General features: G+C 37.1%; 1 protein-coding gene across 3 annotated transcripts in view; it reads left to right on the top strand.

The window, feature by feature from the left end:
- Nucleotides 1-16,826, top strand: part of UBE3A (ubiquitin protein ligase E3A) — a 98,006-nt gene extending 81,180 nt beyond the window's left edge. For all 3 annotated transcript variants that reach the window (XM_074965429.1, XM_074965437.1, XM_074965447.1), the window contains 7 exons: nt 1,698-1,842; nt 7,463-7,668; nt 9,714-9,878; nt 11,879-12,034; nt 12,129-12,202; nt 14,065-14,208; nt 14,534-16,826. In XM_074965429.1, the coding sequence (XP_074821530.1) occupies nt 1,698-1,842; nt 7,463-7,668; nt 9,714-9,878; nt 11,879-12,034; nt 12,129-12,202; nt 14,065-14,208; nt 14,534-14,654 (1,011 nt within the window). In that variant the 3' untranslated portion in view covers nt 14,655-16,826. The remainder of the gene's footprint in view (nt 1-1,697; nt 1,843-7,462; nt 7,669-9,713; nt 9,879-11,878; nt 12,035-12,128; nt 12,203-14,064; nt 14,209-14,533) is intronic.
- The last annotated feature ends 1,541 nt before the right edge of the window (nt 16,827-18,367 follow it).

Raw genomic sequence — 18,367 nt, 5'->3', positions numbered from 1 at the left:
TGTATTGTTACAGACATACTTGTTGACAGGTATTTTGAAATAAATTACCAAAGTAATTGGAAACGTGTGATTATATTGTTGTTTTGACAAATAAATTTGCAGAATTTTAAAATATTGTGGACAGAATTTTTAACTTTTTGGTGCAGAATTCCCCCAGAAGTAACAGTCATCTCTTCTGTCATGCCTAGAAAACATTTGACAATGGCTAGGCAGTTCTTAAGCAGTGACCACAGTACACCTGTAATTTTCTCACTGTTACCTTGTCCTTCCCCCTATCTTTATGTTGTATCCACCTGTTCTCTTGTTTTATATTTAAATTGTAAGTTTATGGGGACCGGGAACGTAGTCTTGGGTATGTTTGGGGCAGGGTGGTTGGCAGCAGGGCGGGGAGGCTAGCACAGTTGGGCTACGGCCTCTAGGCACTACTACAATGCAAATAATTTCAATAATAATTAAATTTAAGATTTTTTCCTATGGTTGATCAGCAAACGAAATGAATGGTATAATTTGGAATATCTGGGATTATAGGCAAGTATTTCTGCCATAGATTTTCTGTTGTGTGGCAATGCATGCAACAAGAACAATTAAAGTAAGAGTTTGTCTATGCTGAGTTTTTTTGTAACAGCATCGAGAACCTCAATATAGTTGCACTGATGCAAACTCCCTGTAAACAGATGTAAACATACTGCACAGGTGTAAAAAGTGATTTATGCAGGTGTGGAAACTGCACTAAGATGCACCACAACAAGCTATTGCTTACGTTCATGCATCTGCATAATGGTGTGCATCCCCTGGTGCAAAAAACTCCAGTGTAGGTAATCCAGAAGACTAAATATTTTTTGTTTTCTCATACCAAAAGAGTACTCCTGGATAGACAGAAAAGTAACGCAATCCCATCAAAGATTCTTGTATAGAAATCACTGGACATTTCACAAAGAGTCAAATATAGGATTAATGAATTCACACGTGCACTGCTTTCATGCATTAGTTTTGTTAAAGAAACTAAAGAAATTAGTACAAGAGATTTCTAAGGGTTCTTCGGTAGGTTGATGGGAGAAGCTGGTGAGCCTGATACTCTCAGTTCTTCCCTTTCTGGTTTTGCCTTTATTTTCCATTTTTTTCAGTTTTCATGCAGCTAGGTATAGCTATGGGAGACTGTTGAATATAATGATTCCTTTCACTGAAAAATTATATAAAGGGGGAAAGGTGTTAATAAGGACATTTGTTTAAATAATTATTTCACCAAACTTTTAATGTGAAGAGCAATGAGTTACTCATATTCAAACATTTAAATGATATTCAGTTGACCGTAATGGTAATCCCAATTTTTAATTATTCCGTTGATAAATTTTGTAGTTTATTTGTATTTTATTCTGTTTTCTATTTACACTGTCTTGTCTTATCTGTCTCAAAACCAAAAACTTTAATGAAAATACTGAAAATAAGAGACAGGGCACTAATGCATTTGTGCTATTGGTAAGATACGATAGTCCTCATTAGATACCTTTGCCCCCAAATTCATGGCTTACAGAATGCACTTAGTCAGATTCTGGATTTTTATTACCTTCCCATATTTACACTTATGGGTGGCATCTACCTGCCTTTCTCTTTCTCAGTTTTTCCTGTATTCATTCTGTATTCATCATTTTTTCTAGTAAAATGGGTATACTAATGACATGTTTGTATTGACCCAATAGCTAGAGATGATTGCCATGGAAAATCCTGCAGACTTGAAGAAGCAGTTATACGTGGAATTTGAAGGAGAGCAAGGGGTAGACGAAGGAGGTGTTTCCAAAGAGTTTTTTCAACTGGTTGTGGAGGAAATTTTCAACCCTGATATTGGTATGCAATTTAATAACTCCCTCATCTCTATGAAGTTCATGCATGCACAGTTTCTCCCCATATCTACTCCCTAATATAGGTACTCTCTTTCTGATGGTCCTCTGTATCCGTTGTTGAGTGAAAAGGGCATCTGATTCAGGTTGGGATCCTGCATCTGACAGAGCCGCCATCCCAAGGACAACTGGAATGACTGAAATACCTTAATAGCCACAAGTGAAAGTTACCACGTACACATTTAGATCACTAACAAATAATGCAATATTTTTATTTTTACCCACTTCTTAAAATTTGAATCTAAACCTTCTCTCGGCTTCCCCCTTGGCTTCAAGTTTTGCTTCTAGGGTTAGTAATCATATCTGAGGGGAAAAAAATGTCTTACCAAGTGCCCAAGGCAAACCTGTATAAAGAGGTGGGGGTTTTTTTCAAGTTTTCAAAATCTGGCAATATAAAAAAGGATTAACTTTGTTCTCAAGTAGTGATGCTGATTTAAATTTTTGTGGAAAGTTTAGACATACAGTCAAATGCAGATCAATTAAAAAGAAAAGTTAGCAGTAGTTTCTGGTATTACACCTACTCCTGGGTTCCCCTACCGGTTTTTGTGGTTTAACAATGACATTTTCCTGGTGTGTGGTTTTTTTAAAATGTTTTTTCTGTCCTGTTCTCCCTTCACTTTCCACTGCCGTGTGAAAGAGCTGCTCAGATAAGAGAACTGACTATAGGGGATACAATGAAACCAACAATACACGGTTCTATGCCAAAAAAATAAAATGAACTTGAAAAAAGTCTGTCTTGTTTCTTAAAATTGTAACTTTTTTAAAAAATTCAGACTGGTATGATTTATCAAGTTGACATCCCCCTTTAAAATTGAATATAACTGAAGGACATTGTTATGTAGGGATGAGGAGGAGGAAGAAAAGTTAAAGGAATACTTGGGTCCAGTTTGTCCCCAAATTTAGTCTTTTTGAGAAAAGCTTTTACAAAACTTAAAAGATCCCTAGAGACTTTCCCAAAATCTTCTAAAAATTGTAATCAAAACAGTTTGTGCTGTAACGGAAATATTTGGGTAATCAATCATTGCATCATTGTGCTACACTGTAAGAACTTGAAAGTGAAATTGAATAGAAACAAACGTGAAATTGGCTAGTCTCCTTTCATTGTTAAAGGTCAGAATAATGAAATGTGTAGATAACATAAATAGAAAATAGAAGTTTTTTGAGTGTTTTTCAGTTTCACTCTTATAGTGCATAATGTAGGAGAGGAATTAAAATGTCTCCTTAACATACCAATTACAATTTGAACTGTTCGTATGTAACCACCTTTTTACACCTATTGTGCACAAAGTTTTTAAATTAAAACATTTCAGGAAGTCTTTCCGTATCTGATGCATTTCAGTGGACTTATTTCATGCCCTTTATGACCTATTTGGTGAAGATAGATATCTGAGTGTTAAAAATCTTCCTCTGAAAGGATGTCTTGTTTCATTAAATTCACACTTTTGAAAAATAAATAATTTGTTCTGAAATCCAACCTCCCCCCCCCGTCCCATTTTAAATGGAAAAAAAGTCCCTGCCTTTTAGTTAGGCGGTTGTCTATACAATCAGCATTGAGGGGGTCAGCAACTAAACTGCCTGAAAACAAGCTTCCAGTGCCAGCAACAACCCTAAAGGCACTTCGAAAGAGATATCTCTAAGTTGTTACTAGCCAAGTCAGAAGGGCAGAGAGCACACTGCTGTTGGGGAGCATTTGGGTTTGGCAGGCATCAGAGCTGGCAGTGAGATACCTAACTCTTGCCGTTTTGTAGTGGTGTCAGCCTGGCCCGCCCACCTCTAAGTGAAATGTGTATTCAATTAATTTGTCATATCCCATGTTGTACATACAATAAAACTATAGCAACCAAAAGGATCACAGTCATATTGCATCACATATACATTAGACTGAAGATTTTCTCCAGTTTATCCCCTTTAGTGAAATCCAATGCAAGAAATTTGTAGGTTATTGGGTTTTATTTATCAAACATTTTAGAGAGATTTTCAAAGGCACAATGGGGAGTAACGGGGAAGTTAATGGGAATTAAGTGCGTTGTGCCTTTTAAAACCTTTAATATGGTAACAAAAAACTTGTGTAACACTGATACCTAGAAATTTTTGAGTTGGAATATTCTTCAATTTGATAGGAGCAATCAAAGTACATTTATTAAACTTCGAAGTCTTTATAGAATTTTGTAGTTTAATAAAGCACAAATTTCTGAAAGCTAGCAAAATCTTACTCTTTTAAAAAAAAATAATAATATTCAGCGCTATACCCGTTTTGTGCACTCTCCACATAAAGTAGATATATACACGCCTATATATATATATATATGAGAAAGTGTCACAGTTAATATAGCAAACTTCTGGTACCTTCCTAGTTTGTCCAGGACTCCAGGCAGCAGTTTTCTCTCGAACTATGTGTGGTTTTTTTGGCCTTGTGCATGTGACTCTGGATACTTTAAACCTTGCCTACTGTGGTTTATACATCTTAACCACTGATGTATACCAGGCTTCAGATATCTGCAGCCATAGGAACTTAATCATTGCAGATCGTAAAAGATTAAAATGGATGAAATTATCCAAACATCTCTTGCATAGGAAAAGTATATTATGACGGTAGTACAGGAATTGTATAGGTCTTTGATTTGAATGGGAAACGTGATGATACGTCCTTGTACTTTTGCAGTGCCTTCCACTGAAGAAACCCATCACACTTTACAAACACCAGTTAGTTTAGCTTTAGCTTTAGGGCTCTCTGAGAGGTAGGTAGTATCTTTAATTTGTATATGATGAAACTGTTGCAGAGAGACAGAAAATTATTTGATAAAGGTCCCAAAGGGAATCTGCCTTAGCACTGGTAATGGAACTCAGGTCTTGGATCTTCTTTAGTGAATGAGACAGGATGAGATTCATTCACTCTCCAAGCTGTGCACTGACAGCTTGATTACAATGGGATTTGAATCAGGCTCTGAATTGGCGGGGGGGGGGTCCTGTGGGAAAATATATACCTATGCTCAACCTGACAGAATTAAGGTTTGTTGCATGGTCTACCTTAATTTTGTAATTTCCTAATTCAGCTATTTTACTTCGTAACCTTACCGTTCTTACTGTAGTTTTAGATATGGAATAAACATAAAATTTAGATAAATAGATTAGAAATGCACATTTATCCTCTGAGCATGGACATATAGTAGTGCTTGAGATTTGAAATTGTATTCAACAGCATAGATGAGAGTTGGTAAGTATTTTCGTTAATTCCCTTTATTCAGAAATTTATACTGGATTTTTTTAGACTTGTTTCTGTGCTGAGTTTTCATTAGATTTAGACTAGACATGACTTGTTGGTGTTCAGAATATATATATATATATATATATATATATATATATATATATATATATATATATATATATTATAATGAGAAATGGTATGGCTTGATGAGATAAAAAATGTTTGCTTTCATAATGCAATTCTGTATATGTCCTTCAACAGGAAATACAACTAAATAATTTCAGATTCTTCTACTTGCTGTTGTTTTACATTTTTTTCCACAGGTAACATGCATTATAGCATCACAGTTAGGTCACTATATGTGTAAGGTGTCGCTTCTGTGAATTTGAAGAACATCTGGATGTGTTTCAATGGGAGTGTAAGAAAAATCTCAAAAATATAATTTAGGGTGTTTGAAATCTTTGTACTCCAATAGGTGTCATAAAAATAAGCAAATATTTATTAGGAAATTAGTTAGATGAGTTCTGTTACCTATTGCATATTAAATCTGTTTAAAAGTTAATTTAAAACAGCTGTGTAAAATTGAAATCATGCAGAAAGTGAAGGATGAGTAAAAATTATTATGCTTGTTATCAAAAATCATTATGGTAAAGGGGAAGCGAATAAGTAAATTTTTGTGCTGGGGTCTAGGTTAATTATGACAAGACTGTTTTTAAAAGATATTATAGTCTTCATCCTTTATGGTGGCTCTCATTGCTTGCCTTGTTTTGTTACAATCTTAATGTGTTTTCTGACTTAACTTTTACTTTTTGCATTATCTGTGATATCTTATGAATATGGGTTCGGATAAACTAGAGTTCTAAATTATTCCCCCATCAGAACAGCAAACACTGCAAGAGTTGCTCATTATTCTATGTTTTTAACTTTTCATTCAATTTACAGAAAGTACATGCCACCATTTTTGCTGCAGTGGTAGTCTGGAAGACCATTTGGAAACTTCACTGAATTCAAAAAGCAGAATGTAGCCTCCCACTTTACTTAGTAATGTGTCTCATAGGGAACATATACTTGTGTTCCAAAAACTGCTTGGGGTTTCCAGTCCATTGCCTTGCTGTCTAAGGGCTTGTCTACGCTTGAACGTTAATTTGGATTGAGGAGAGTCCACATATGGAGTTATTCCTGAATAGCTGTTTTGGAGTAATTCCACATATAGACAGTCCCTTAAAGACTGCTTCTCTCTCTATGCACCATTCCACTAGTTGAGATCTACTAAGATACTTTTACAACCCTAAATTCCTGCAGGCAGGCCAACTTTTTTGAATGGGCCTCAACCCTGGATTTGGAATTCACTTACCCTGTTGGTCCAAGTGAGCTAGAATTTGTTGGCCTTCAGCTTTTGTCAGCGGGGGGTTGCTTGAGTGGGATACCTTATTTTGTGTTTTGGGGGATGTAATGGGGTGCGCTAGGCCCAGAGACTCCTGCTGGAGGCCTCAGGGTCCTACCATACCCCATCCCAGAGAGCAGCAGAAGAGAAGTCCTCCAAGCGGCCAATCAGGGCCCGGCAGATTCGCATAAAAGGAACTGCAGGGCCAGAGTCAGTTGCTGCCTGGAACTGGAGGAGTGAGAGCTGTGTTCCTGGCTGGATGACTGAAGGAGCAGCAGAACCACAGACAGATCAGTTGCTGGCAGGGACTGAGGGGGAGCAAGAAGGAGTTCCTGGTTGGCTGCTGGGACTGAATGAGGACTGAGCCCAGTGAGGGCTGCAGGAAGACAGTTACTCCAGGGAGCAAACCCTGGGATATGGCCCCATACCAGAGCTGGGACTATTTAAGAACTAAGCCTGTGGAGGGCTACAGAGATATCAATAGAGGGGTACTGGGATAGGCACCTGTTGGACTGCATACCCTGGAAGGGGTCTGTTCTGTTTGACATACAGACTGTGTGAGAGAGTCAGCCGGGGGGGCTAAATTGTTGAAAACCTTCCTGAGAAACCACTGACAAGGGTCAACACAAATTGAGAGTCTGCAGGCACACATACTCAATCAGGAGGCACTCATGAGAGGTGGGTGCCATCCCATTGCAGGGAGACTTTGGGAGATTGGTTATAAATGTGTGGCTTTATAACTGACGTACGTGTTTCTATAGGCTGTGAGCATCACATTTTATAAAACTGGAAAAATTAATTCATGCTATGAATATGTAATGTTTTTGGTAAATTATACAGTACTAAATTTAAAATGTAATTTTCCATGTATATCTGGTGCAGATGATTTAGAAGGTGGATTTTTAAACTTCATGTTTACTCTACATTTTTGTTGTTTTTCTAAATATAGAAGTAATCATTTAAATTCATTTCTTATAGGTATGTTCACATATGATGAGTCTACAAAACTATTTTGGTTTAACCCATCCTCTTTTGAAACTGAGGGTCAGTTTACACTGATTGGCATAGTACTGGGTCTGGCTATTTACAATAACTGTATACTGGATGTACATTTTCCCATGGTTGTCTACAGGAAGCTAATGGGCAAAAAAGGAACTTTCCGTGATCTGGCAGATTCTCACCCTGTAAGTTCATTGTGTTCCTTGAATTTATTACTCCAGGTTGTGGAAAATATATATTAATTTAATTAAGATTTGATTTCAACACAAGCTTACTGTCAGAACAGGTGAAAGTGAAATGCCCTGTCAGGTTAGTGGAAACGTTCTAGGGTTATTTGTTAAAATGTGTGGATTGGTACATGATGCTACCAGTACATCTAATTTGGAGGAGTATGCATTGGCTAGCAATAGGATAGCTAATAGTTCTGGAGGCCAAATGACGTGGGTTCTGTTTCTGCCTCGCTGCATGAATGTGAGCAAGTCACTTAACCTTCTATGCCACAACAAACAAGTCTGCAATATGAGAATATTATTTACCAATCTTTTGTAAAACACTTTTAAAAAATTCTGCTACGCTGTGGTGACTCTAAGTTTTTTAAAGTGAAAGGCAGTTGTGGCAGATGGAGATTATTCACAAATTCTTTAAGCAGTTATGAGTTTTCTCACATGCTTTTTATTATCTCACCTTAAAAACAATAGTGATGAAGGTGGGAGGGAAGGTTCTTTTGCTGATGGCTGTAAAATAGCAATAAGCCACAATAACTATTTGTGAGTAAACAGTTAATGCACATCTCACATATTTTGGTCCTGTGCCTTCAACCATCCAAAGAACACCAATAGCTTTCTAACAAGCAACCTAGTGTGCTTTAGTGCTGTTAGAATGATTTATTTAAATTAATTTGGGGGTAATTTTTCCATTTTTATTTGTAAGAGCTATGCAGTAAATCCTTCCACTATCGCAAATGTTTCAAAGAAAGAAAAGAGAAAATGAATAGGATAAAGGTGGTTATAAATGCCTTTTATTTTACTATATTAGAAAAAATAGCTTAATTTTTTATAGATTCCCTGGTCTGTTTAATTTGCTTCTCCTTCCAACAGTATGCCAAGTCAGGCCACTCTTTCAGCTGTAGTTTGAGGGCTTATAGCTACTTTAAACTCATTTTTTTATTGCAATAAGTAAATTGAGCTATTTCAGATTCCCAGTTTAGTTTTATTTTTAGTAACAAATGAATTCAGAATTGTTAAGAGGCTACAAAATGTGGGGCGACCAGTCTCATTTTTGTGGGAAGAGAACGGGTGGATTTAAAAGTTCAGTTTACCTGTTACCTCCATTCCTTTTCCACAGTTGCCTTACTCTGCCATCCCTACTTTAATATCACCCTTCATAAACTCCATTAGACAGACCAAGATATTTAAATGCTGATTAAGAGTCTTAAAACTGTATAAAATTCAAAGTAGTCAGGCCACGTTAGATATTGTTGAGTACCACAGCCAGAATTCAGAGGGCAAGAGAGCCAGATCTTGTTTAAAAGGCAGTGTTCCTAAATCAGCGTTTACTAACATGGTACATTTGAAAGTGTTTGTGGAACATAGGAGGAAGACAACTGGTGAGAGGATGAGGATTGCAGCTAAAACTTACAATAAGTTTATGGGGAAAGTTCACTATACTTTCTCCAGTTAAAGAGCACTCACTTTCTCTGACCTTCAGTTTGCATCCTTGAGAGGCTCATACCTCTGTCCCCTGGTGGGAGTCCTTGAACAGCTACTGCCTGCACATCCCCTGCTGCTGCTGCTGCTGCTGGGAGGTGTTCCTAGGCGGTTCCTCAGAGGTGCAGGGCTTATTACTGCTTTAGTGCAGGGACTCAGAGGGCTCCCTAAACCCCTTCAAACAACTTAAATTCATTTTTTAAAATTCCACTTATACTGCGCAATTTCTGACCCTAACTTGTGCTTATTTTTCAAAGTGAGGGTCAAGTATTTAGCAACACGTCAACTTCCTCCTCTTCACATTATGTGCACAAATGTTTTCCTGGCACTTCTAGTGATTATGTCCCAATCGTGAACAGTTGGGATTTGGTACAAAGTTGTGACCTCACCCAAAAGATATAGCTGACCAATCCAAGCATGTTTTTTGACAATCCGTATCTAAAGCTGTACTCTCATTATCATTGGTGATAGAGTTGTAAAATAAAAGTCCCACTATATATCATCAAACGTTTTTATTTTATTAGGTTCTTTATCAGAGTTTGAGAGACTTGTTACAGTATGAGGGAAGTGTGGAAGATGATATGATGATAACTTTCCAAATATCTCATACGGATCTCTTCGGCAATCCAATGATGCATGATTTAAAGGAAAATGGAGATAAAATCCCTATTACAAATGAAAACAGAAAGGTAACTCACATGGCACTCTAATGGTAGAATGATCTTTGTTATTACTATGTATCTCAGAATTTCAGTCAATATTCTGTAGGCATGTAACTAAAACATTAATTTCAGCTAGAGATAAAGAAATAGTTAAATTTAAAATTCTAATAGTCCAATTGGGTTAAGAAGCAGAAGAAAACACTTCTGTAAAATTCTCTTGCATGTATGACTTTGAGAACACCGTTTGTATTATACGTTTTCTGTAACACACGTTTATGTATAACAAGTCAGAAATTTTTAAGATTCCTTTTTAATGTTTGCTGTTTACAAGCAACTATTAAAATAGATATCTATTCGGGATTCTGTTGTGTATATTCAGATTGCTGAGTAAACTATCAATAAAACTAGTAAATTGAAATGTGCATGCCAGACTTCACATTGTGTATCTCCCCAAACACGTTTTGGGCTCAGCATCTGAGCATCATCTTCTAAGAAAATGTGCCAGACCAAAAGATCATCTACTGTCTCCTTTAGTTGTAATTTGTTGCTGAATGGTCTTAGATTTCATACAAATTTAGACTACACAAAATTTTGATACACGTAGAAGTAAGCTTTTGTCTTAGATTTTGAATCCTACCATTGTTTGTGATTGCTTAAACTTTATTTACTGCTTACGGTGTCCTACCAGAGTCCTCCAGATTGGTGGATGTGTGCGTAGGAGAGAGAGAATTTTTCCTTGCTCATAAACTTGGTTTCTCAAATGAAGTTGTCCACCAACTGGGAGGAATCCACCTGGACTGTTTTGTGTGTGCATGTGGATAATTTCTGTTGAAAAATTTCAGTACATGTGACGTTAACACAATTGTCCAGTCATAGCTCAGCTGCCTCGGAGATTGATTGTAGGTGGGCCAAGTCCAGCAGTGCACTCTGGCTTGGTTCCAGTTATGAGAAAACAAATTATACAATGCCATGAAATACTTGCTTTCCCTATTTAAAACATTAGACCAAAATGTCTTGTTGCGTGTGTCAAGGTTCCTCCCCCACTCTGAACTCTAGGGTACAGATGTGGGGACCTGCATGAAAAACCTCCTAAGCTTATCTTTACCAGCTTAGGTCAAAACTTCCCCAAGGTACAAAATATTCCACCCTTTGTCCTTGGATTGGCCGCTACCACCACCAAACCAATACTGGTTACCGGGGAAGAGCTGTTTGGACACGTCTTTCCCCCCAAAAATACTTCCCAAAACCTTGCACCCCACTTTCTGGACAAGGTTTGGTAAAAAGCCTCCCCAATTTGCCTAGGTGACTACAGACCCAGACCCTTGGATCCTAAGAACAATGAACAATCCTCCCAACACTTGCACCCCCCCTTTCCTGGGAAATGTTGGATAAAAAGCCTCACCAATTTGCATAGGTGACCACAGACCCAAACCCTTGGATCTGAGAACAATGAAAAAGCATTCAGTTTTCTTACAAGAAGACTTTTAATAAAAATAGAAGTAATTAGAAATAAGAAATCCCCCCTGTAAAATCAGGATGGTAGATACCTTACAGGGTAATTAGATTCAAAACATAGAGAACCCCTCTAGGCAAAACCTTAAGTTACAAAAAAGATACACAGACAGAAATAGTTATTCTATTCAGCACAATTCTTTTCTCAGCCATTTAAAGAAATCATAATCTAACACGTACCTAGCTAGATTACTTACTAAAAGTTCTAAGACTCCATTCCTGATCTATCCCCAGCAAAGACAGAATATAGACAGACCCACAGACCCTTTGTTTCTCTCCCTCCTCCCAGCTTTTGAAAGTATCTTGTCTCCTCATTGGTCATTTTGGTCAGGTGCCAGCGAGGTTACCTTTAGCTTCTTAACCCTTTACAGGGGAGAGGAGATTTCCTCTGGCCAGGAGGGATTTTAAAGGGGTTTACCCTTCCCTTTATATTTATGACAGCGTGTATCTTGTTTTTTGAAGGGTAGGATTTGGCTTTTAACTATTAAGTAAGTTTTGCTGTTTTCTTCTTACAGGAATTTGTCAATCTGTACGCGGACTACATTCTCAACAAATCAGTAGAAAAGCAGTTCAAAGCCTTTCGGAGAGGATTCCATATGGTGACCAATGAGTCTCCACTGAAATATTTATTTAGACCAGAGGAAATTGAATTACTTATTTGTGGCAGTAGGGTAAGAAATCTGGAATGTGCAACAAAACAAATTGCTGGTTTTCTTATCCCAAAGATACAATTATGGGTGGTGATAAAATGTCTTACATTTACAGAATCTAGACTTTCAAGCACTAGAAGAAACTACAGAATATGATGGTGGCTATAGCAGAGACTCTCTTATTATTAGGTAAGTTCTTTAACTTTTCAAGGGATATACAAGTAAACTGTATTTTACTAAATTCATGATGAAGAGGCAGCATCTGTAATGTGAGGTTCATGTTTTTGAAGTACCCACTGAAGTCCAACAAGAGCCAAGTATCTATTATTATTATTACTGAATTATGAGTATTTAATAAAGTCAGCAAATAAGATGTTTAACATGCTATTATAGAATAAACTCTTTAAACAAAGGAAAAGTTATCAAAAGCTATTGAAGAAACTGAAGAGTAAAAAATGATTATTTTGCTCTTGATCTTTTTTACTCGTGTGCTTTCTTGTTGAGAGATGGAAGGGACTCATTAGATAATCCCCAACTGGCCAGGATTATTTCTAACACTATGCTACCTATTATTTGCCTAGTTTAGTAAAAAAATGTGTCTCCGAAACATTTAGGGCCTTTTCATCTCCGACCTGGATTATTCCCACATACGGGAAAGGAAATTCCACATCTTGTTGCTTGCAGAATTTCCAATTAATTCTTCTCTTAGTGTGAGAGAATCTGTAGGAGCCGTGCTGATAAAGTTCCCCTGTAATTCACTAGTCAACCCTTCAGGGGAGAAGTTCCTTAGTACACAGCAGGGGTAGCAGGTAGATTAATATTCAAAGTCCTTTGGGGTTGCTCTTACGGGATTTATGCCACAGTTTGCTCAACCACATCCTTCTCGCTCACAGAGCCCATGTTGCACAGAAGGGCTTGTCGGGTCAAAAGTGGAATAATGCTGTAGAGAGCTTTCCCATCTTCCTCTGGGAGAGGATGGTATAGTTCTTGTAATCTTCGGCTGTGTGCTTTCCCCTCCGGCCCATGGTTGTCTTTCTCTTCTAATCCCTCTCCAGTCTGTCTACATCATTCTAGTATTGAGGTTCCCAAATGTGAATGAAATATTGTGTGTGTAGTCTCTCTTATAAGTCTAGAATATATTCAGATGATCTTCAAGACCATGAAGTAAGAGATGGTGATGTTTTTTCCTCAATGATGAATTATCCCAATAAGATTTTGTGATGGGTGGAAGTGTCATAATTTGTTCTGGGCCATTAGTGAGTTCGTTCATTATCACATATAATCCAAACAAAAGGCCTCCAAACCATGTTATTTGTCAAGAATGAGGATGTGCGAAATAGTGTGTTTACCATAGTTACGATTATAGAAAAATGTAGGGGCTCCAAAAACTGCTCAGATTATTTTACATATAATCAGGCTGACACATTTTTGATGAACTATTGTTTTTATTCCTCTAATTTTGTGGAAGCCACCTTTTATTTTCACCTCAGTTTTGATCTTAACACACAGCTGGTAACTGACATGTGACTTGAACTGTTTAGTCAGACAAATATTGATATGTTTGGTAATACGATAGGAAGAGAGAAACAAGCTTATCAGAAAATAGACAATGCTTTGCAATAAGGATAGTTGGAAAATATAGAAAATACAAACAGTATTGAAAAGAAATGGACAGCATCTGCAAATTATTTGTTAATTTTAGAATAGTCTGAAACAGTTTTAAAAAGTCAACAGGTTAACCTTCAAGGATTTTGAAATACTTCAAATGTAGCTTCAAAACTTCCGCAGTTAGCAAATGTTTGAATGCAATCTTGTTCAACTCCTATATGCTCAGTTTGTATGCTGATTATTGTATCTGATTATTGTATCTGTGTTAGATGATCAAGTATGGTGTCATATATGATAATGTGTCAGTTAACAGCTCCAAATTGCATAATTCTGGCAGTTGTGAAAGTTACATACAAGTAGGGGGCGGTCTTGTTTGTATCAAATATTCTTAACAATATTTTTCTCTTGCTTTCTCAACTTTGTTTTTAATTTCCTCTCAATAGGGAATTCTGGGAAATAGTCCATTCATTTACAGATGAGCAGAAAAGACTATTTTTGCAGTTTACAACAGGCACGGACAGAGCACCTGTGGGAGGACTTGGAAAATTAAAGATGATTATAGCCAAAAATGGCCCAGACACAGAGAGGTAAAATATTGACCTTTTATTTGGTAAAAATTTTATTTTGACTTCCTAAAAATTAAGACTAATTCTGCAAAGTGAAAATACCAGCAGCCAAATCTTTACGTTAAAGTGAAGTATCTCTTAAATTAGCATTTTAATAATATTTTATCGTGCTTTGACCTCAAGGTTATGTGAAAACAACAGGTATAAATTTTAAAGCAAAACTGGAGTATTGTTCTTGCATATGTAAGCAGATGAAATAGCATGGTATTTCGCAAAGATGATGATACTTATATGCGTGCGTTGTGCATTCTGATGGCTGAATTCTTCCTTTTCTGTTTTTCCTCAGATTACCGACATCTCACACATGCTTTAATGTCCTTTTGCTTCCGGAATACTCAAGCAAAGAAAAGCTTAAAGAGAGATTGTTGAAGGCCATCACATATGCCAAAGGATTTGGCATGCTGTAATAAATAAATCAATCTAACAAAAGGGATTAAAATTGGTGGTGGTGATGTCCCTGTCCAAAAAAGGCCATAAGATAGTGAGCTACAGTAGTCACCTGTGTTTGTGCCTCCCTTCTTTACTGGGGACACTGGGCTGGAACAGCAGATTTCAGCTGCTTATATGAACAAATTCTTTATTTTTTCTTTTAGCGTGAAAGTATTACCTATTCTTTCACTTGTATGTACAGAGAGGTTTTCCTGAATATTTATTTTAAGGGTTAAATCACTTTTGCTTGTGTTTATTACTGCTTGAAGTTGAGCCTTTTTGAGTATTTACAAGAAAACAAACTGTACTCTCCCAAGGAAAATATTGCCATCATTTGTAGACCCTGTAACCTTCAAGTATGTGCTATATTTTTGTCCCTGTATCTAATCAAATCAGGAACTGTACTTTTTTGAAGAGTTTGCTTTTGAAACTTGAAGTCTTGGAAAACAGTGTGATGCAATTACTGCTGTTCTAGCCCCCAAAGAGTTTCTGTTCAAAATCTTAATCAATAAAGATGGAAGGGAGAACTTGGAATGTTAAACTGCAGCCTTGAGAACTTTACTTTAGTCACAGCACAACAATTAAAACTCATTTCACTATGTGTTGTCTTCACATGTCTTGTAATATATTGTGTTTTAAATTAGCAAAACATATTTCTTAGTCTCTGAAAGGGTAGGAGTTTTAGTTACATTGTTTAAAAAAAAAAAAGTTTACTGGGGAAAGTGCATTTTCAGCCAAACAGCTTTAGAGTAGAGAATGAAGTTTGTTGAAAAAAGGATAGGAAGTTGCTATATTATAAACAAAAAGCATGTGGAAGTGCACTTAAAATGAAGTTTTATTATTAATTGCCTATTACGTTGACATTTTAAATAGACAATCCAAAGTCTTCCCTACATGTTATGTCATCATCCTTATTTAATGAACTGTTGTTCCTTTATCAAGGCACATGATCAGTGTTGCAACATAATCAAAAGGGATGGCTATTGTACCTTATATTTGTCATCTGACAATAGACAACATTGAAAATGATTAAAACAAACTTTTAAGGCTTACTTTATATTGTTTAGTCCCAACTGTTAAATATACTGTTGGAAAGGAAATACTAAGGTTACTTTCCTCTGCTACATAAAATATACAATAGGTTTTCAATTTAAATCTACAAATCGTATCAGAAGTAAATCCTTTACCTTTCGTAGTCTGTATATGTAATGTTAACTTCTCCTGTTGCAATATAAAATAAAGGGATTATGCATTTTTAACTAAGACGACATAATTGGCATATCTCGTTTTACTACAAGCAACAGCTGATGTGCAGAGCTGAGCTTGTGCCTTGACAATTGCTATAACTGACTACTACAGATCAAATCCATTTGATGATTTGTGTGAAATTGGCATTAAAAGGCATAGTTTTGAAATCATTGGAGGGAGAAAAGATGTCTTTTCAGGATTATTTTAATAAATTCTTTCTAGTAATAGAAACAGACAACTGTTATGTAACTATAATGCTGAATAAAACAGTGACGTTTTTCACCATGGTTCAGTGAAAAAGAAGACAGTGATTTCCTTTCATAAATTAACATGGGGCATCATTAAACTATTTATTTTGAAACCTTTATTTAAAGTATATTGTATGCTGAGGATGAGACAAACCTTAAGCTCTCCAGAAATGACATAACGCAGTGTTGCCAACCCTAAGTGTTCAAAAACCATGAGTGAGTCCGAAACCATCAAGATTGCCTTAAAAATTGAGTTTTTTTTTTAAATGAGACTTGAAAAAAATGGATTCTTTTTATCTGGTTTTTGAGCCTTTAGGGTGCACTTAAAATACATTTTCAAGATTTTCTCCACCACCATGTGGGCTAGAAACTGTTGTTGGTTTAAATGAAAGCTGGGAGTCTCACCTAATATCTGCAGGAGCCAGAACTTTAAGAAAAAAAAAAAATCATCTATTGCAAATCTCTCACTACAATGCTGCCTTACTGAGTCATTCGGGCTCCTTGCCATCTTCCTGTGCTTTAGATGGTGAGCATAGATGCTGCTTGTGATTGCCTTGAGGCACTTCGTAAGTATGAAAAGTTCTTGATACCACGTTTATTCTAGAGCTGTTCAAACCATATCTCTCTAATGTGATTGGCCCAGGAAATGTTCTAAATGATATTTATGTCAAGTTTTCTCTGTGTAAGATTTGTGGTGACTTATTTTTATATAGCTCCAAAAGTGTGCTAGGCATTTCGCAGTCAGGTAAAAATACCTGGTTCTTGCTTTGCGTCTGTTACATTCTAAATGGATGAGAGCTTTATACTACAGAAGAAAAAGTAACATTAAAATAATGTAATTGTACTAGCTTTCAAAAAGCATGAATTGCTTTTGTGGGGGCATTACCAGATACATATGAACTTTGTAGAATTACCAGACTTCTGATTTAAAGATGCCACCTACACTGGATCCTTAGGCCTGAGTTTTATCTCCTTAGCACAGCACTGATAGAATTCTCTGAACATAAAGACTTCTTTTACCCTTGAAGGGTAGAAGTAGCGGTAGTAAGCCAGAAACCTTACTGGCAGCTGCCCGCTGTAAATACTGCCCTGAAACGTTCCACTCAGTTTCATTTACTGATCCTATCAAGAAAGCAGCATTTCCCTCAAAGAACTGACTTTTCTGTCTTCAGCTATTCAGGGTTCTAGGAACCCTGACTGAATATCCTTCACTATTACTTATCTCCCTGGTACAATCAAAGGCCTACAAAACTGAGCTTGGCAACTTGGGTACACCTGTGCAGCACCTTAATGCCTGCTTCTAGGCATTTTGGCACACACCTTCCCTCTGCCCCCCCCCCCCAGGTAAAGGTGTGGGTGGCATTCTGGAATTTATTTTTTTTTGCCAGCACCTTGCTGTTTTTACTAGGTTCACAGAGCTCTACCATTACTGTTGTCCTCGGCACACTGACCCCATAATATCTTAGGCACCTGAACACCTTACAGTGAGACACCTAGACTGGTTCAATGCCTTGTTTAGTGCTCATCAATTATTTGGTTCAACATCCAGCACTTCCTTCAGTGCCCAGGTATCTATGGTCCATTTATTTCAGGCATAGCATTGAGGGAGGAAAGAAGGTTGCTCAGGTGCTTCAACCATTTGCTCAGTGGGCACGCAACATTTGGGAACATGGAGCTTGAAGGCAGTGCTACTGACAGTGATGGGTGCCTGGAACTGCAGTACCACTGAGCCTCCCTGGCCCACCAGCCTGGGCTCCCTTTACACTGTACTGCTGTGACCAGCCTGCCAAGCCCTCTCCCAGGCTACAGCCTGCACTTTTACCATCACACATACGGAGGGACACACCTCGCTGCAGTTATATGTGGAGGCTGTGATCAGCTCTGGATGGGAAGGCTTCAGCTAAGGCGCTTCCCAACTACTCAGGTACACTCATCCATCTAGGGTATAATTATAAACCCAAAACTTAACTTTCACTGCACAGTATAAGCTCATGAAATTAACCCCCCTTTCTCAGTGTGGAGAGGAAATATACAACAGCTTTCTGCCATGAGTTACGATTTCCACACACTGGTTTTAGACAAAGTAAAAACAAGTTTATTAACTACAAAAAATTAAGTGATTATAAAGGGTAGCAAACAAATCAAAGCAGATTAGCAAATGAACAAAACATGTTAAAGAGATTGGATATGAATAG

The sequence above is a fragment of the Natator depressus genome, chromosome 1, assembly GCF_965152275.1.
Source record: "Natator depressus isolate rNatDep1 chromosome 1, rNatDep2.hap1, whole genome shotgun sequence".
Classification (NCBI taxonomy): domain Eukaryota; kingdom Metazoa; phylum Chordata; order Testudines; family Cheloniidae; genus Natator; species Natator depressus.
Note: the sequence above shows the minus strand (reverse complement) of the source record. Positions and strands in the feature narration are given on the sequence as shown.